Raw genomic sequence first — 22,117 nt, 5'->3', positions numbered from 1 at the left:
ATTATAACTTTTATTACTTACCAGGGGAGAGACACAATGACCTTGCGAAACCGTTACACCGCACGAACGCGTCGGAACAACTGTCAAATGGCGTCGATCTAACCGTTTCTGTGCTTAGTATTGCTAACTTCACGTCGTTACATGTCGCTCAGCGCGTTAGGGAATATGGCCGTCTGATATTTTATATTACAGCGGCGGTGCGAATATTGCCAGGGTAGATACACAAAAAGAGCGGGACAAAAATAAAGTTTAAAAATTATTGAAAATAAACAAATATTGTTGAATTTTTCTTTAATAACATTTAAGTGTATTTACTTAAATTTGAGGTAAACATAGTTTGCTTTATCAAATAATATAAAGAGTGAATGTATTGTATGTTAGTTAAGCTGAAACCGATAAGGGGACAGGCCAGGGTAGGGACTTTTTTACATTTTATAACGAATTTTACAAAAATATGCTTTAATTGGATATTTAATTGTAATGTTATTTAATAAAGGGCATTGAAGTGGTGTGATTCATTGCACAAAAAAGCAATACATAGATCAAAAAAACACATTTACATAGATTTCCGTAGTAGTCACCTCTTATCATAGAATTACCCATATAACTATATATACATATAAGGATTTCCAAACAAATATGCAAAACTAGATGTGTGAGTTTGTTCCACGCATTACTCAGAAACTAGTCATTGAACATTGCTTTTGCATTAGCTAAAATGTATTTAACATTATTAATATTTGAAATAAATTGAAGCAAATTTTTACTAATTAGTGAATTGATGTTTTATCTTATTCAGGGGCGGTTTTTCAATCCTAATAAACTATTACATCCATAATATATAAAAAAAACCGGCCAAGTGCGAGTCGGACTCGCGCACCGAGGGTTCCGTAAAATTTAAGGTTTTCGGAATTTTTCCTTAATGTGTGCTATAAAACGTTGCTTCATGCCAAATTTCAAGATTCTAGGTCGACTGGAAGTACCCTTTAGGTTTTGATTCCCTTGCGAGTACTTGCGAGTTTCAAAATATGCCGCTTAAATTGCTGTTTCTTTTGATTGCGTTGACATAGAAGTTTGATTTTGCTACAGCTTAAAGGTAACTATTATAGACCTGAGTATTTGGTATGAATTTCAATTTAATACCTCTACGCGTTTATGAGGAAATGGGTAGTAAGTTTAAAATTATTAAAAAAAAATATATTATGTGATGTAACTAAAAAAATATGGTTTTCGTAATTTTTCCTTTATCTATGCTATAAGACGTTGCTTCGTACCAAATTTCAAGATTCTGAGTTCACGGGAAGCACCCTGTAGGTTTTGATTCCCTTGCAAGTGTCGAAAATTTGCGGCATAAACGGCTGTATCTTTTGATTGCGTTGGCTTAGAAGTTTGATTTTTTCACAGCTTCAAGGGACAGTAGACCTGAGTAATTGATATAAATTTCAGCTTCATACCTCTACGCGTTCCTGAGAAAAAGGGTCTTGACAGACGGACGGACGGACGGACGGACGGACAGACGGACAACAAAGTGATCCTATAAGGGTTCCGTTTTTTCCTTTTGAGGTACGGAACCCTAAAAATGACCCTTAACCTAATTTAATTAATCACTACACAGTATACAACAAAGTCGCTTTCTCTGTCCCTATGTCCCTATGTATGCTTAAAACTTTAAAACTACGCAACGGATTTTGATGCGGTTTTTTTTAAATTGAAAGAGTGATTCAAGAGGAAGGTTTTAGTACATAATTTATTATGTTTTAGACAAAGCGGGCGAAGCCGCGGGCGGAAAGCTAGTTAAAATATATTTAGATTGTAGGTATAGGTACTATTAGGTGGGTACTATACTACTCTACTACTCTTATACTATACTACTCTTATAAAAATGCCAGTTTGTATGCATGAATGTTTGTTACTCTGCGAAAACTGCTGATCGGGTCCGTATGAAATCTGACATAGACATATATGTACATATGTAACCTATGTAGGGTTTAGACATACTATCCATACTAATATTATAAATCCGAAAGTAACTCTGTCTGTCTGTCTGTTACTCAATCACGCCTTATCTACTGAACCAATTTGCATGAAATTTGGTATAGAGACATTTTGGTACCCGAGAAAGGACATAGGTTACTTTATACCCCGGGACATAGGATAGGTTTTATTCCGGAAATCCCACGGCAACGGGAACTATGCGGGTTTTTCTTTGACTGCGCGGGCGATGCCGCGGGCGGAAAGCTAGTAATATTATAAATGCGAAAGTAACTGTCTGTCTGTTACTCAATCACGCCTTAATTACTGAACCAATTTGCATGAAATTTGGTAGGTATATAGATATTTTGATACCCGATAAAGGACATAGGATAGGTTTTATCCCGGAAATCCCACGGGAACGGGAACTATGCGGGTTTATCTTTGACTGCGCAGGCGATGCCGCTGGTGGAAAGCTAGAAGATCATTTCCGAATCGGTGGTAAATGTTAAAATAATTATGTAATGACGATTCGAAAGTGCTACTAAATAGTAGTCTAATTGAATAAATGAATGTTTGAGTTTGAGTTTAGACATATATGTACATGTAACTTATGTAGGATTTAGATTAGCCTATAGGGTATCTACTCTTTATTTAAGTATGTACTATGTACCACTCTTTATTTAAGTATGTACTATGTACTATGTACCGCGGTCACTCCAGTATTTCAGATGCAGTTTTGATTATGATTATTTATAATTTTCATCAAATAGGTATGCTATATCATGAATTTGGATAATGTACCCAAATAAGTCTATGTACATACTAATATTATAAAGAGGAAAAGTTTGTAATTATGTATGTATGTATGTATTGTTTTCACGCATAAACCTCTGAACCGATTTTGATGAAATTTAGCACAGACAATCTTTAGACCCTGAGAAAGAACATAGGCTACCTTTTATTGCGAAATATGTACCACGGGCGAAGCCGGGGCGGACCGCTAGTTTTCTATAAATATGTATGTATGTCTGCATTATTTTAAATACTAGATTTTGTTTATATTCTTGTAGAAATTGTTTATAAGTTTGTAAAACTAGTTCGGAAGACGGGTTCGTTTTTAGAATATTTAAAAATTGTTATTTTATTTTAATACAGATTTTTATTATGCACAATTAATATGCCATCACTTCTCGATTGTTCTAAAATGTTCCATAACATTCTCTAGCAATTTGCAATTCAATATTATCGACTAATTTCCGCCCGCGACTCCGTCCGCGCGGATGTCCGTCTTCGCGTTCGACAATGACATCTTATAAAAAAAGAGTCCACTGCAGGTTACGCAACGTGTGATCGCGGTTCTACAGAACAACGTCTATGGATAAAACTGGAAAATTAAGATTTTTATTTTCCACGTATTTTTCCAGGATAAAAAGTATCCTATTTTATGCCCAGGATAATAAAGTATAATTATACCAAGTTTAATCGAAATCGAACCGTTAGTTTTCACGTGATGTCAGCATATACAGACAAATTTTTTTTTAATCACATATTTGGGTTTGGTATTGATCCAGTAACACTTATATTAAATTATATTATATGCTATTTATTTTTTCAATATTTTCAATGTACAGAATTGACCCTTCTACAGTCTACAGATGTATAGATTGTTCCAGAATGTTCTATAGCATTCCGTAATTCTAACTTATATCTATCAATTTCTCGATTGTTCTAGAATGTTGCAGAATATGCCGTAATTCTTACATGTATCTATCAACTTCTCGATTGTTCTGGAATGTTGCAGAACATTCCGTAATTCTAACATGTATCTATCAATTTCTCGATTGTTCTGGAATGTTTCAGAACATTCCGTAATTCTAACTTGTATCTTTCAATTTCTCGACTGTTCCAGAATGTGCCATAACATCCCGCAACTGTTACTTTATTCCATAAAATTCACTTTTGTTCCAGAGGGTTCTGTCACATTCCCTCGTGACTAACTCTATTCTCGTGTATTCCAAAAGGTTCTGTAACATTCCCTCGCCAATCAACTCTATTCTCGTTCCGTGATTCTAAATTAATTCTAGATTATTCTCCATTCTTCCAGAAGGTGTAACATATCCGCGGCAGGATGGCGCCGCAGCAGTATTGCCTCCGGTGGAAACATCACCACTCGAACGTGCAGAGCATGTTCGCGCAGCTGCTAGAGAAAGGTTGGTACGGAATAGAGTGGAATAGAATACGTTTAGTGATTTAAAATCGTGCATTATGTGCACTCTTCACAATGGGCAGTGATGGCCCAAACAAATGTTCTCTACCTGTAGGTAAGTACTCGCCCAAAGCAATTGTGAAGACGGCCCATTGGGCACGCCGCGCGGATAAATATCCATACTTATTATACTATTATACTATATTATTATAAATGCGTAAGTAACTCTGTCTGTTGGTCTGTTACTCAATCACGCCTAAACTACTGAACCAATTTGCATGAAATTTGGTATGGAGATATTTTGATATCCGAGAAAGGACCATAGGCTACTTTTTATCCCGGAAAAATGACGCAATCCCGGAAATCCCTCGAGAACGGGAACTAAACGGGTTTTTCTTTGACTGCGCGGGCGAAGCCGCGGGCGGAAACCTAGTAAGAAATAAAAAAGAATATCAGATTTATATCTAGTAGTACCTTATTATACAAATTAAGACTGAAGTTAATTAGTATAATTAATGAAAAAAAACGTTATCGTGTGAACTGGATCGAAATTGAATGGGGCAACATGAATAACGCCAAACTGTATCGATTTCGCTTTGTCTTAAAAAAAGAAGATAAATGGGCGAATACATTAGAAAATTCGAGAAATCATAACAAATATATAAACTACTTATCTGTTTACATACTTTAGTACAAGCTTGTTTTATAACGGGATAATGTCGGGTCCGCTAATCCATACTCATATTGTAAATGCGAAAGTAACTCTTTCTGTCTGTCTGTTACTCAATCACGCTTAAACTACTGAACCAATTTTCATGAAATTTGGTATGGAGATATTTTGATACCCGAGACATAGGCTACTTTTATCCCGGGAAAATGACGCAATCCCGGAAATCCTACGGGAACGGGTTTTTCTTTGACTGCGCGGGCGAAGCAGTGGCGGAAACCTAGTCATTGATAAATGGAAAATTATTTATCAATGACTAAGTTTATTTTATTTCCCATACATTTTGTATTCATAGCAGTTTTTCGAAGTGATGTCCTCATTGTGCAATACAATGAGGAGCTCTATTTACAGTTTCTAAATGAACTTCCCTTCCACTTTGCGAAGTTATTAAAGCAAAAAACCAAAAAAGAAAGAAAAAGCTAAAATCTTTCATATTAAATGTACATGGGATATTCGTATCTCATTCTAAATGTATGGGAGCGTTTCAAGTTAATTTTTTAGATATTTCTCATTTTATTAAAAAAAAAATATGGCCATTTTACTCATTAGGTTAAGTACTTTCGATATCAGTTTAAAGTTTTTTGATATCTGTAATAGTAACGGATTTACGGAATAATCGCCTGTGCACACTTAACGATTACACCCTGTATAAAATGAAACCAGCAATGAAACATTATTACAGTTGTAAAAGAAGAGTTATATAAAACAGGTATTTAACGGGATTGACCCTACAAAAATCAAAGCTATCCGTTGGTGAAAACAGAATGTAAATTGGTGCTGTAGTTTGAGTTTATCGCGAACAAACAGACAGACGCAACGGCGGATGTTTTGTTATATTAATTGTAAAATATGAACTTAACCTTGAAACAAAATTACTTTATTCAGTGGTTATTAATAGAAACTTAGGTATATTTTGGTGATGATTATAAATGCAAAAATAAGTCCCCTTTTAAAAGGGTCAGCTGGCTTATAATTTTATGTTTATCCAGTATTTATTAATAGATTCCTGCAATGGTTCAAGTGGAACGTATAACTGAGGGTCCTGGGTTCGATCCCCGGTGGTGAAAAAAAGTCTCAGTCTGGTAGGACGCAGAAGGCTGATTACACAGATGTATGCAGTATGCATCTGTCCCTTATCCCACTAGGGGACACGGAACTTCACTAATATATTTCCAGGATTAATAGCCACCTTGGTACAGACTTTTTTTCACTGGCCTGAAAAGATCTCCAATGACCAACTATTGGAACGCTGCCACGAGACACCGATTTTCCTCCAAATCTTACGCCGTAAATGGACATGGACAAGTAAAAACTCAATAATTAAATGAAAAAATATACTTGATAAAGTTGATTTTGCTGATGTTTGATCATGACATAGGGAAAAAATTTAAAGTTGATTTGGTTCGTATTTACTTGAAGATAAGAAAAAAGCTCTCCTTCCAATGTTTTAAGCGGATTGTGATCTCCAAAATTATTCGATGGATCTTACATTGGAAAGCTTGCATCTTTATCGAGTAACATGGGCCTATTTTTTTTGAGGCGGATAATCGGGATAATAGGGTAGGTAGTGTGTAAAATGGAGACTTCTATGTAATTCGGTATTCCTAATTGATATAAATCCTAAATAATATAATTAATCATTGATATTAACTTATAAGTAGATATTATAAATGCGAAAATTACTCCTATCTGTCTGTCTCTTCTTAACGCGTCAACCACTACTAACCCATTTTGGATAAAATTTACAGGTTTTATCCCCGAAATTCCACGGGAACGGGAACAATACGGGGTTTTATTTAGCTATACGCGGACGAAACCGCCTGCGGAAAGCTAGTAGGAGCGCGCTAATCTCAGGAACTTACTGGTTTGATTTATCGAGGAAGGCTATAGAGTATAAGCTATATATCATCACGCTATGACTAAAAGGAGCGGGGCACTGCGGGTAAAACCGCGAGGCACAGCTAGTGTCATGTAAAGAAGATATCCCAACGTGTACATAAAAGCGTAATTAAGCCTTTAAACAAACGGAAATCAGTTAACCTACAACATGTAGTTGTAAGGATAATAAAAAATAAAAAATAATAATATATTATAAATAAATAAAAAATAAAAGAATCCCACGAACGTGCGTCACATGCGACCTTCGAATTATCATCAAGCCCATTACAAAAATTTGAATTTCTATTTTCGTATAAATACATCCATAATTATTATGTTGTAGGTATTTTTTGAAATCTAAAAAAAACTGGTCGGCGCGCGTTTTGACCTCTGTTGACGCTCCAAGGTCGAGTTTTTGCGTGCTATTTATAGAATTTTGAAAGTATTTTTGGACCGTTTTATTTATACATTTAATTACGGTAGGTACTTATCAAGTTGTTTTTTGTTGTTTTGTATCAGGTTTTTTTGCGTGATGGGTGTGGGGTGTGATGTAACAATTTAAAGCTAGGCTTCGAGATAGGTATATAGTGTGTTACGTACCCATTTAAATATTTGCACACTCAGATAGTGGGTAGAATGTATTGTATTAGCGCCTTAAGAAGACTACAAGAGCTAGCTGAACTTGAGTGACTCGCGCACACATTAACACAATCGACGACGGTTGATGGAGATCGCGATTTTAGATAGATTTTAGTCCTCTTGACGGGTTTTGTTTTATTTCCCATCACTACATAGTATAAAACAAAGTCGCTTTCTCTGTCCCTATGTCCCTTTGTATGCTTAAATCTTTAAAACTACGCAACGGATTTTGACGCGGTTTTTTTAATAGTGATTCAAGAGGAAGGTTTTAGTATATAATTTATTGGGTTTTAGACAAAGCGGGCGAAGCCGCGGGCGGTAAGCTAGTACTTAATATTTACAAAAACTAGTTTATCTCGCGCGCTTAGCTCTTCTAGTCCCCTTAACATTTATCGCGAGCTCTTCTAGTCCCCTTAACATTTTAATAACACCTTTTTTGTAACTACATTCTTGCAAATAAATGTAATTTTAATTTTAATTTGTATTATATATATCTATGGCTAGTCTGGGCTTGATATGTTGAGTTTTTATTAGCTTCTCATGTATGTTTGTATGTAACCGATACCTTTATTATCTAGTTTGACCGACTTTTACATATTTGATTCAAACTTATCAAGGATCGGTGGCAAATGGAAAACCTTAGTTGCGTTGTATACAGGGTGTCACGGATGTCCTATCGTAGGCCTAATGGAGCATATAGTGTTTAACCTTCTGATGCTGTAAAAAATATTTAAAAAATCCGGTCGCACAGGAAAAATTATCTTACAACTTTTCAATAAACTTTGTGTTCGTAACCCTAACTACGCGGATCATACGCGGAGCGTTATACATAAGCGGTCATTGACCGAACGCGGACTCGAACGCTATGCTTAACCTCGAACCTCGGAAATAAATACCTACTGTTTGGATAATATTTTTAGAGTATACAAAACACATACAAAAATAATTTTATCAATTTTACAAAAAAAAAAAAAACTGAAACTGAAACTGACCGCGGTCGAGCCCTTTTAATACTTTTTACTTTTAACATATTTTAATCCTAACTTAAGTTTTTTTAATTTTTATTTTTGTCTGCATTATGCAATATGTTTTTTACATTTGCTTTACTAGGTAGGTATTTACTTATACTTTTAATTTTACGAGGAAGTCTTCAGATTTTTCATGAATCGAAAAACTTCATTAAGCTAATACACATAACTACACGTTCCGTAAACAAAAAAAAAATATTTATCAAAGTTTTCATAACGATAAAAATAAAGTACGACTCCCTCAAACTCGTAAGTCATAACAACTACCTGTACCTACATAATTAAGATTACTGACAAAATAATTATTGTAATAAAACCTACTGAGTTGTGAAAGCTAAATAATAAATTTATTTATTTAATAAAATAAGTCTAAAGTATTAATAATTATTGATAATTATACGACCTTACCCTTAATAATTATTAGTGAAAATGAATAATAATACTTTGATTTAAGAAATAGAAAGTATGTTTTACTTATGATTTTTCGTAATTAGGTAGATGTGTCGTAAACACCAATTACATGCACACGGTGTCATATTTACCAGAAGAAATCAACCTCTGTGAAATCAACGGTTTCAAAATGCAAACACTCACCTGATTATCATGCACAGGAATCACAGGATCGTAATTCGTAATAGGTACATATTGCACAATGATGACGAATGATGAGTGACGAAGGTAAACAAATATTACATAATGTATTAAATATTATACCTACTAGGTACTCCAAATATCAATCACTTCTTAAAATAACTAAGTAACATAAGAAAATCTCGTAAATACTTAATTACTTAAATGTATTATCATGGATTTATGCAACCACTGCTTTAATAACTTTAACTGATTATTATAAACACAAAATAAGAATTTCGACTAACGAGTAACGACCCCGAATCTCCCGCGCAGATCTATCACAGCTAAGATCACAGCCATTACGCTAAGACGTTTGGTGGAGAACTAACAATTTAATAAAATTTGTGCAATTATTAAAATGCGCGGACGCTTACACGTGCCGGCGGCGGTGTCTTTGTGCAACTAGCAAAGGTAACGCCCCCTTTCGTTTGTGAAATGCCGCCTTTTAAAAATACGGTTCCGTTGTTTATTTAATATTTTATTTTACTTATCTTTTTATTATTTACTTTCAATTTTCTTTTGTATCTTAAAGGCTTATTAGACCACCCAATTTTTAGGGACCCTAACCCTAACTAAGAGTGGTGTAATAAGACTTAGGGAGTTAGTGTCCCGATTTAGGGCGATCGGGTCTGCCCGATCTGCCTAGCTCCCTAAGCGCCCTGCAGATTGGGTAATGTAATAACGTTTAGGGCGGTTAGGGAGCTCAGTTGCCGCGCGACTAGTGCGTGGAGTGGCTGCTTTTGTATGTAAGGTGTCACCAAACTTCCCTACTACAGGTTTATATAACTTAAAAGGGAAGTTCCAAATGTTTGTGACCACACCGCCATGTTAACAAATAAATAAATTGTTTAAATCAATTGTTTTAAAACTCAACAAGTGTTCGAATTGTTCTGCACCTACTCTAATTAATTCATTAAAACTCCCGGTTCAAGCACGCTTAGTATTTGCATATTTGAAAGCTTTTCACGTAACCGCAAATACTCTTTCACCCAGATCTTTCTCTTCTTTTTTTAATATTTGTTATTGCGACAACGGTTGCCACTGCTACAGCAACTTTTTGAAGTTTCGATACTGACGGCGGCATAATGTAAAATGCAACAATACGTTTATCTCTCTAGACATTCGCGTTTAAACTGAGTTAGGGCCCAATTCGCAGAGAAGTGTAATAAGCGCCACACTAACTAGGGTACACGCCCACCCTAGATGCAGGGCCCTTCATATCGGGTAGTGTAATAAGCCTTTAAAAATGAAAAAACACAATCATATTTAATGTGAAATTATCAAGAAATGATATTATTAAGTTTTATGCTGGGAAATAATATTATTATTTAATAGGTATTTAGGTACCTTAAGTTGCTATTTATACTCTAATCTAGATTAGGCGCCATATTTTAATTATTGAGTTTCATCTAGCATTCTAGCAAAAGTTGAAAGGAACAGATATTATTATGTATTCTAAATCATTCTTATTAAAGGTATTTTTACAAACATTTCCCTACGAATCCCTAAACTCGCATTATACGTTTATTCGTATTATTATTGAAGTTTTTATAATTTTAAATGAATTTTTGTTAGTCGCTTGTTTTATCTTTCGGTGTCAAGTTGCTATCGTTTGCTTTTTGCCGTTTTCTGTGTTTCATCTGTGAGTTTCTGAGTCGGTAATGTCCTAGGTATTATACGAACGTGGAGTATTAAAATGTTTGAGTTTGAGTACGGGTGCTTTAGTAGGTATGTTGTGAAGGTGTGTTTAGTGTGTGTGATAGGTACCTACTGCATGTTGTATGCTGAAATTTCTACAAGTTGGTATGTACCTTATTTCAATATCATTGTACAAAAATAAATTAAATAATTGATACGCGATGCGAGAAGGCGATGGTACTAAGTAGGTAAATTTTCGTTTTTTTTTTGGTAACGAATAACGATAGTGTACTTGTGTATTTGTCTCGTATACTCTAAAAAATATTATCCAAACAGTAGGTATTTATTTTCGAGGTTCGAAATTAAGCATTGCGTTCGAGGTCAATGACCGCTTATGTATAACGCTCGCGAGTATGATCCGCGGACCGCGTAGTTAGGGTTACGAACACAAAGTTTATTGAAAAGTGGTAAGATAATTTTTCCTGCACGACCGGATTTTTTAAATATTTTTTACAGCATCAGAAGGTTAAACACTATATGCTCCATTAGGCCTACGATAGGACATCCGTGACACCCTGTATAACGCAAACAAAGCCGAAAGACATTGTATATACACGTATTATATAGTATGCAATATAGTTGTATTCTTTTAATTTCTTATATTTATAAACTATGGTTATTTATGTATATTAGTGTATTAGTTAAATTTTTGAATGTATTATAAGTATATATATATGTAGTTCACAATATGGGTTATATAATAATCATATTATATTATATTCTATACATGCAAACATATAATTATTTTTTTTCTAAATTAATTGTTTAATTAACCGATAGCAGAGAGAGACACTTTAGACTTAAGCGTTTTGTTGTCTGGTGGGGCCCTGAAAACCAGCGCTATGCTGACCACATCGGCCGCGGCATAGCATATGCTGAGCGGCCTTACCCTTTAGGTCGCCAGGCGCCACACAAATTATATTAGTTTTAATTTTTATGTTTGTTTAATTTTAAGAGTGTATTTTGATATTGTTTTTTGTTTCTTTGTTTGTGTTGGTGGTGGTAATTTGGTGTGCCTAGTAAAATTTATTTTATTCTTATTCTTTATTCTTAAATGGCAATACAATAATTTCATGAGTTTAAGCGTGTTTACGCTGTCGTGGATCGAGAGCATGCAGTGTAAAGCAGTCCGAAACAAAGACAGACCGATAGATAAATAGTCTATAAAATAAGTTAGAAGAATCGCCAAAAGAAAACCCACATAGTTCCCGTGCTCGTGGGATTTCCGCTCGGGGATAAAACCTATCCTGTGACCTTTCTCAGGTCTCAAACTATCTTTGTTCCTAATTTCATCCAAATCGGTTCAGTGGTATAGGCATACAGAAGAGACAGACAGTCAGGAGTTACTTTCACATTTGCAGTAGCGATGTTACACAGTAAATAGGTAATTTTTAAAATCGATCGACTAGTTTTTTGGATAAATCATAATAAACATGAAATTTTTCCTCAAACTCAAACATTTATTTATTAAACTAGCGGTCCGCCCCGGCTTCGCCCGTGGTACATATTCACGTTTTCTCTACATAAGAACCATCCTCGTACTTCAAGGAATATAATAAAAAAAGAATTAACGAAATCGGTTCAGCCGTTCTCAAGTTATGCGCTTACCAACACATTTTGGGATTCATTTTTATATTATAAAAGATTAGACTTCTTATAGAAGCACTTTTGAAACGTCATTACATATTTTAACATTTACCACCTAGGTATTTAAAAAAATATTATTATTCTTATACAGTAGGTATGTAATAGCTGAACCGTGCCCACTTCTTTCGGTGTTCATTTACATACCTACCTAACCAAATCATATGAATATATATATTTTTATAATCATACATTATGTTAATGACGAAATCATTTATTTTCATAAAGACTTATTGAACAAAAAAAGAGCGTGTGTGCCGAGCACTCGTGTAAAAATTGAAACTTTGGCAAGTTTCAAAGATACCAAATTCGTCGCCTTACTCCATGACGTGACGGTATTGCCATGACGAGACCTTGTTACAGTTTGAAAATTTGCAGACGATTATTCGAATATTAGTACCTAGGTTCAAGAGTTTAACACTAGTAGGTATACGATTTTAAGTACATAACTATATTATGTACATTATACACATACGAAGGCGGGGCTACCAGTAAATCTTATCCTATCCTATCCTATTTAATATCCTTATTATTATAAATGCGAAAGTTTGTGAGAATGGATATATGTATTATATGTATGTTTGCTACTCCTTCACGCAAATACTACTGAACTGATTACAATGATTTAGCACACAATATATAGAGGGTATCTTGGATTAACACATAGGATAGGTTTTATCCCGAAAATCCCACGGGAACGCGAATAATGCGGGATTTTCTTTGAAAACGCGGGCACGAGAAGCCGCGAGCGGAAAGCTTGTTTTAAATGTAGGCCTTGTTGCATTTATTTGAATGGATAAGTATGTATTAATCTACAATTTAAAAAAGAGAAACTATCTTCGTGTGAATTTTTTTTTGTTTGTTTTTATTACTTTTCCACGCAATTCGTTGGACAGTTTTCACACAAAAGAATAGTCGTTTAATTTTCCGAAAATTTGCTAATTTTCTGCGCAATTTTCTTCGTTAAATAACTTTCTAGAAAGATTAAGTACCTAGTCTTTTAAATGATGAATGTAATCGGTGAAGTTTTTCTCATAAAGCAAGACCAAGGGAAATGGGATTCATTTTTTGTATTAAAATTAAATAATTCATTTGAATATTAAGTTTGTAACACAGAAACTAGCTTTACTAGCTTAACTTAAGAAATTATATATACCTTCCTGGATCCACTACTCTATCTATTAAACACAAGTGATAACTGCGTTAAAAACAACCGACTTCAAACTTGCACTTGCAACATTTACAAATACCTACAGACAAAAATGCTCATAAAATAAAAACTACTGGGCCTATCCGAATAAAATTTTTATGGGACCAATTCGACACCATCCCGCATCGAACAAAAAAAGAATCACGTAAATCGGTTCAGAAACCTCGGAGTAATCGGTGTACATACATAAAAAAAAAAAAAATATATACCGGCCGAATTGATAACCTCCTCCTTTTTTTTGAAGTCGGTTAAAAAATCTGTTGCGTAGTTTATAAGATCACACGCACACATAGGGACAGACGGCAGCAAGCTACTTTGTTTTATAATATGTGAGGCATGTTATCTAAAATTAAGATTTCATATTATTCCAATCACAAAAAGAAATATCACGATAGTAATCATACTATCGTGATATTATAAATTTATAAAGAATAGAAATAATTCGATCACGAGGCGGGACACGAACCCGCATCCTTCGCGCCATTCCGGGGCGGATGCCTAACCAACTCAGCCACTCGTGACCCGCCTGAGCAATCGAAATTCGAATTTAATCTATTCCTTCAGTTTTATGTGTCTTAAGGGACACACCGCGCGCCATCTATTGAGATGATTTAACAACCATCTCAACCAATATGAAGCACTTTTCAGTGAATACAATATTGTAACCTTAGATTGTAACGATGGAACACGACCTTTTTAACCGACTTCAAAAAAAAGGAGGAGGTTATCAATTCGGCCGGTATTTTTTTTTTTTTTTTTTTTTTATGTATGTACACCGATTACTCCGAGGTTTCTGAACCGATTTACGTGATTCTTTTTTTGTTCGATGCGGGATGGTGTCGAATTGGTCCCATAAAAATTTTATTCGGCTAGGCCTAGTAGTTTTTATTTTATGAGCATTTTTGTCTGTACTCGATGACTTAATTTCAATGTAGCAAGTAACTTTGATTCACTTCCCGGTAACCGATTGAGCTGAAATTTTGTATACGAATGTAAATTGGATAGCGATGAAACATTATCATGACATGGAGCTGATCTGATGATGGAATCGGAAGGTGGCCATAGGAACTCAGTAATATATTGACTCAACTTTATCGAGTTTGGGCTCGTTTGATTCGTGTTGAAAAATACACTAAAAAGTATTAAATAAAAATAACTGCGTTAAAAACAACCGACTTCAAAAACGGAAAAGTAAGAAATAAAAAAGATTTGATATTATTAATTACTACATATTATTTTTATGTGCTATTTATTAAATAGGTTTGAAGTCGGTGCCAAACACTAAGCACTTAGTATTAAGCCCATGCACCGACATCAAACCTTTTTAGTAAATAGCACATAAAAATAATATGTAGTAATTAATAATATCAAATCTTTTTTATTTCTTACTTTTCCGTTTTTGAAGTCGGTTGTTTTTAACGCAGTTATTTTTATGTTGAATTTATATTTTTTGGTTTTTTTTTATGGCATTCAAATGCTATCGTGATATTTCTTTGCGCAGGTTAATTTACACGAGCGAAGCGACACCTCGTCACTAGTGTTCACAGTTTCCGTTACAGAAAAAAAATTAATAATTTTTTATTTTGATTTATCTTCCAAGAATCTTTAGGATTCAGACAGTCTCACGCTCCTAGATCATAATCTGTAGCCTAAACACGTTAGCTGGGGAAGTTATGAACCATTATTATCTTCTGATATTGCAAAAACCAATAAATCGTCCAGCTTATGGCCAGATTAGTATCTAGATTTGATCGTTATCAGATCTTGTTCCTTCCTAGATAGAGAATAATCCGGTTATACATAATATATTGTGTACTAGCTTCCGCCCGCGACTCCGTCCGCGCGGATGTCGGTCTTTGCGTGGATGGTTTATTTCTCCATTTTGAGTAACTCGGACAATGACATCTTATAAATATCTATTGGACCCAAATACGGCTAGGTCTATAATAATACGCAACGTGTGTTCGCGGTACCTACTACAGAACAACGTCTATGGATAACTGAAAAATTGAGATTAATTTTTTTTCTACGTATTTTTCCAGGATAAAAAGTGTCCTATTTTACGCCCAGGATAATAAGGTATAATTATACCAAGTTTCATCGAAATCGAACCGGTAGTTTTCACGTGATGTCTTCACATACAGACAGACAGACAGACAGACAGACAGACAGACAGACAAAAATTTTTTTAATCACATATTTGGGTTTGGTATCGATCCAGTAACACCCCCTGCTAGTTATTTTTTCAATATTTTCAATGTACAGAATTGACCCTTCTACAGATTTATTATATGTATAGATTATAGCAACTACAATGATGGTAGACGAAAATATTAATAATTATTAAATTAGTTGGGAATTGCTATGGCTTTCCTAATGCGGCGGATGTTTGCAATCGTCACTATCACTGCATAGTATAAAACAAAGTCGCTTTCTCTGTCCCTATGTCCCTTTGTGTGCTTAAATCTTTAAAACTACGCAACGGATTTTGATGCGGTTTTTTTTTAATAGATAGAGTGAGCTAGTAAATGATAAAATATAATTATCAAAAAAAAACATGCTATTATTGTATTTATTTTTCAGGATAATAAGATAAACTTATCTCCTACTGTCATAGATTCTTGATTAGGATACGAATTTTGAAAAAAATCTGTCCGTTTAAAGTGCTCTTAAATTGAAAGAAGTCGAATATATACAAACATACAAGTGAAGCTAAAGTGAGTTATAAAACAATAAAAATTTAATAATGTATATCTGTACTTTCATCAGAAAAACTTGCTGAAATATTGTCGTCATTCAATGAATGCGCTAGTAATCTATACTAATATTATAAAGCTGAAGAGTTTGTTTGTTTGATTGTTTGAACGCGCTAATCTCGGGAAATACTGGTCCGATTTGAAAAATTCTTTCGGTGTTAGATAGCTCATTTATCGAGGAAGAATATAGGCTATATATTATCACGATACGACCAACAGAAAAGGAGCCACGGGGGTGAAACCGCGCGGAGCAGCTAGTTCAATAATATCCCGTCCGACTAGGGCCCTTCCGGCCTTCTCCACTCAAGCGACAGCCCAAGCCGAGGTTCGAGATCCCCGTGGCGGGGGGACGCCCTTGCGTATGTCGCTACTCGCTACCAGGGTGAACCTTCAGTTCACCCACGCGACCACGTTAAAATGTAGAAGCCCTTCTGGCTAACATTGAGACACCACACAAAAAAAAAAACAATAATATGCCAAGCGTTATATCCGTTCTGTTCAAAGGGCTATGTTATAATCCGCTAACTAATTGGACGTTGAGTGACGCTTGTTATATCAACGTTCGGCCTAGTTATTCAATTGAATGTCGTCATTGAATGAATGTGCTAGTCATTCAATCAAACAGCAGATTCAAAAAGATGACGGCGACATACACGTTGAAAAAAAAAGTCATTATCAATTGAACATTTTTAAGCTAATGCATAGCTTCTATCGCGGGCCTTGAGCGCGGGGACCGAATCGAGAAATTCCATAACGAAAAAACCTCACGCTCCCCACTCCGACGGGCTCGGAGGTGTGGCTTGAAGGCATAGCATGCAATAGCTTTACCGCGGCAGTCCCCGAGTGCCACACGTCTTTTTTTTAATTGGCTCGTAATCTTATAATGATTTAATTTATTTTTTTACTTTGAAATGATAATTTTAATTTAATTCTGTTTCGTGGGACACGTGTAAAAGTTAATGATTCATTATGAATAGTTTTTTATTAATTATTTAAATAGGTCTTTGTTACTCTACAAAATAAGAATTTGTAGTAGGTAGATAAAATATGCCTAATTTACTAGCTTTGCCGCCAAGTTTCAAGTGCAAGTATATCTATAGCTCACTAGATTTCCGCGGCCCGCGGCTTCGCCCGCGTTATCAAAGAAAAACACGCGTAGTTCCCGTTCCTGTAGGATTTCCGGGATAAAAAGTAGCCTTTGTCTCATTCTGGGTCTTCAGATACCTATACATACCAAATTTGATTGAAACGGTTCAGTAATATTTGCGTGAAAGAGTAACAAACATCATAGAGTACATCCATCCTCACAAACTTTCGCATTTATAATATTAGTAGGATTTACTACCATACCGTTGTTGCCGAGTTTCAAAAGCAGGTATCTCTATAGCTAATGTGTTATTCTGGTGTATAAGCTACATTTGTGTCAAGTATTATCAAAATCCGTTCAACGGTTTTCGCGTGAAAGTAGGTGGTTAGGTTAGTTAGGCATTTGGTAAGCATTGCTCCGCTCGTGTTGTTCTTAGCGTGATGATATATAGCCTATAGCCTTCCTCGATAAATGGGCTATCTAACACCGAAAGTAAAATTTTCCAAATCGGACCAGTAGTTCCTGAGATTAGCGCGTTCAAACAAACAAACAATCTCTTCAGCTTTATAATATTAAGTATAGATATATTATTAGGTACCCATCTACCTAAAATATTATCTAAGCCATGAGAAAAATCTCATTATATTAGTAAAGAAATAATTTTAGTACCTACTCATCCTTTTCAAAAATCCTCGCTTCGCTCAACATGAGAAACCGAATAATATAAAAAAATAAGAAATGCAGTTTACCAAAACGACTTAATTTAAATGCGCAAAATTTATCTCAAAATGATAATCACAAAGATAATCAAACAATTGTTATGGAAAATAATAGAATAAGCGAAGGGGGTGATAATGAAAATTAAACTCTAAAACTAGAAAATTAGGTTCGAAATTACTTAAGTACTTAACTATACTTAATATGAAACAGTGAAATTGTAGTAAAAAATTAAAAAGGAAAAGAAACTTTGCCTCGCAAAAAATATATTTAAAGCATAAACGGAAACACGATTTAAATAAATATTAGTATGTATAATGTAAATGTATGAACGGAGAATATTTGTATCGAAAATATAATTTACAAATTAATTCTGTATTATGTAGGCACATATTTATAAAAAAACTAGCTTTCCGCCCGCGGCTTCGCCCGCGTTTTCAAAGAAAATCCCGCATAATTCCCGTTCTCGTGGGATAACCGGGATAAAACCTATCCTATGTGTTAATCCAAGTTACCCTCTATATGTGTTCTAAATTTGATTGTAATCGGATCATTAGTATTTGCGTGAAAGAGTAACAAACACACATACATCCTCAAAAACTTTCGCATTTATAATATTAGTAGTTAGTATTTATAAAAAAAAATAAGTTAACGATTGTTTCGTTACCTCTTGATGGAACTACATTTAAGACTCAGCATCATAATCATCAGTCAATTATTTTCCCACTGCTGGGACACGGGCCTCCTATGAGGGTACAGGCCATAATCCACCACGCTGGCCAAGTGCGGGCGGATATCACATGTCGTCGAACTTTTGATTCTTCGCCAGTTTCTTCACGATGTTTTCCTTAAATTATTATCGAAGCAACTTGATAATTTTTTTCAATTTTTAACGCTCCTCTAATGTCCATCAATGATTTTCATTATCCTAACCACTAAGCTACCTGTACTCACTCCAATATATTATTCACTAACTTATCGCCCGCGGCTTCATCCGCTTTGTCTAAAACTTAATAAATTATATACTCGAGCCTTCCTCAAGAATCACTCTATCTATAAAAAAACCGCATCAAAATCCGTTGCGTAGTTTTAAAGATTTAAGCATATTATACTCGTGTAACAAAGGGATACCTATACGGACAGAGAAAACGACAAATAGAACATTTACCAACTTAACGTTTTCCAGAATCTTTATATATTGGATTGTTTTAAACTAATCTAATTAAGTTTTTCACACGCATTGTGTATAAAATAGACGCTTTTTATGGGTGAACTTAAACTAGGCCTACCTACCGGACACTCGTAAAAGTAATTATTAATTAAATATAGTAAAGTAAGTAAAGAGATGTAGAGACAACAGGGTAGCGCAGCATGACATGCCGCATGCGTTTTGTGATGTCATGCATGCATGATCGTTTAATTATTTAAAGTCGTCGCCCTAGAAGATAATGCAGCATATCATGCGTTTATGCGTCATGCATATATGATCGTTTAGTTTAATGATTGAAATAAAGAGCGTAGAGTGGACAGGTACCTTCTAAGGAAGCTCGTACCATCCTAAATCACTTCTCAGCTTTATATCAGGCGAGATTGTGGCCAAGCGCTTCCCTATTCACAAAAAAAAAAAAACATGCAAACTACGAGCTGGCACCTGATTCATGAAGCTTTTATTTCTATACTGCAAGTTATATCGTGCAGCATGATCGTTTAGATTGGTGCATACTGCATGTCATGCAAAAGCTAATGTTTCACTAAAGTCAGGCTGGACGCGAACTGTTTTAAAATCTATGATTTGACTTTTAAGCTATTGCATAGCTTCTATCGCGGGCCTTGAGCGCGGGGACCGAATCGAGAAATTCCGTAACGAAATAAAACCTCACGCTCCCCACTCCGACGGGCGGAGGTGTGGCTTGAAGGCGTAGCATGCAATAGCTTTACCGCGGCAGTCCCCGAGTGCCACACGACGTTTTTTTTTGGTGACGTGCGTTTACGTACATTTACGTGAATTGGCATGAAGCATGACAGTTCATGTAAACACATGGCATGCTTGTATTACCGTGTAGGGACTACTTTATTGAATAGTGTAGAAAAAATACTGATTCACTGTTTGATTCCGTTATAAATGACGATTTCGAACTACCATATTATGCGTATACTAAAATAAAAATAACAAGCGTTTAGTCAGCTTGCGTCCTTAAATAAAATTTGGAAAAATATAGGAAGGACGTTCTAAATTATATTTTTAATTTTTTTGCTAGGCCTCTCGGTATAGACAAACCAGAGAGGTAAGATCTCTCAAATGCAGAAGCTTAAACAGCGGAAATAGAATTAAAATCTAATTTACACATAACATTTATTATTCGTGGGACGTTCAAAAGGGTGTCAAGTCAAAGATATAAAAACACAAAAGTTGTAGATTTAACTGCCGTTAGAAACACCCTATGTATACCACATAGATTGATTATTATTGATAAAATTGACGGCATTAATGTCGTTCAGTTCAGTTGTTTGAGTGTATAAAAAAACTTACAGATGGATGCACTTGTTAATTTGTTTTATGAATTAAATCCTCTCTTATGAAAGAAAATGTGCTTTACCAAAGCCCTCGAGATAAGGGACCCAAACATTTATGTATTCAATCAGACTTCTAGAAGCACTTTTGCGTTTTCATAACATAGTTTTACCATTTACCACCGGTTGCGTCGGACTGCTAAAAACAGTGATGTACGATGTTTAAGGTGTCACGGGTATTCTTTAGACTTCATCCTTGACATCCAATCCTAACATTAACCTTATGGATAACCTCATGCACCCTTTTTTAATTCTTTTCACATTTTTAGTAGCTTTCCGCCCGAGATGTCTAAAACCTTACAAACTCTACATATAATAAAACCTTCCTCTTGAACCACTTCATAAAAAAACCGCATCAAAATCCATTGTGTAGTTTTAAAGATCTAACATAGACACACACACAGCGGGAAGCGAATTTGTTTTATACTATGTATTGATACTGCTGATAGACATCAGCAGCTGTAGAGACAACTGCGTGTATTCACAAGATGAAGAATTTTTTTGACCCGTTTTGTAACATTTTTATTGGTCGGAACGTGATGTTATATAGCTAATAACTTTCCACGATAACGATTTTATCAGACACAAAAATCCTCAAAAATCTCACACGTTATTTATGAGCGATTGCCTTCACATTTAACGGAAATTGCTTTGTGCGAATGCAGAAAATTAACGACGCAAAATACGATTAGGTAATAAATAAATTAACATTACAGTTGACAGTTCAGGTTATATGAATAAAATCAACTTCTGATATGAGTTACGGAACCAGTAATGTAAAAAATACCATTAATCATAGCTCTAGCTTCGTTTCATAGAGGTCATACTGGTCCGAGACCGCTACATTGTTAAAGGAATTAATTCGATTTAATTTAACAGGAGTTTCATAATTTTTTGCTAAAAAGGTCGTGTTCCATCATTACAATATTGTATTCACTGAAAAGTGTTTCATATTGGTTGAGATGGTTGTTAATCATCTCAATAGATGGCGCGCGGTGTGTCCCTTTGTATAAATTTATATTTCTTTATCGTGGTTGTAAAAAATTTAGTGTAACATTTTTTCGTTACGCGTGACATTTTTCCGTTACGCGCCATCTTGTTCTTATCCCTACCACGCGTGATTCGACGTATTTCTGTAAAGTTGCATATAGTAAAGTATTTGTACACTTTGTTGTGTTTAGTCTATTCTCATAAGGTGTCACCCTCCGTTTTAGTATTGTAAGCATCGATCTACTTATTCAGATATTTTGCAGCTGACAATTTTTTTGTGTCATATTTACAACTGCAAGCTTAATATTTTGAATAAAACTAGATACAACGGTGCTTCCACAAATTTATGAGACGAAACT

General features: G+C 34.9%; 1 protein-coding gene across 4 annotated transcripts in view; it reads left to right on the top strand.

Moving 5' to 3' along the window:
- Nucleotides 1–22,117, top strand: part of LOC123702498 — a 95,134-nt gene that overhangs the window by 48,503 nt on the left and 24,514 nt on the right. For all 4 annotated transcript variants that reach the window (XM_045650275.1, XM_045650276.1, XM_045650274.1 and 1 more), the window contains one exon: nucleotides 4,079–4,184. In XM_045650275.1, the coding sequence (XP_045506231.1) occupies nucleotides 4,103–4,184 (82 nt within the window). In that variant the 5' untranslated portion in view covers nucleotides 4,079–4,102. The remainder of the gene's footprint in view (nucleotides 1–4,078; nucleotides 4,185–22,117) is intronic.

This window comes from Colias croceus, chromosome 23 (assembly GCF_905220415.1).
Source record: "Colias croceus chromosome 23, ilColCroc2.1".
NCBI classification, from domain to species: Eukaryota; Metazoa; Arthropoda; class Insecta; order Lepidoptera; family Pieridae; genus Colias; species Colias croceus.
The sequence above is the reverse complement of the archived record's forward strand: the minus strand, read 5'-3'. Positions and strand labels throughout refer to the sequence as shown.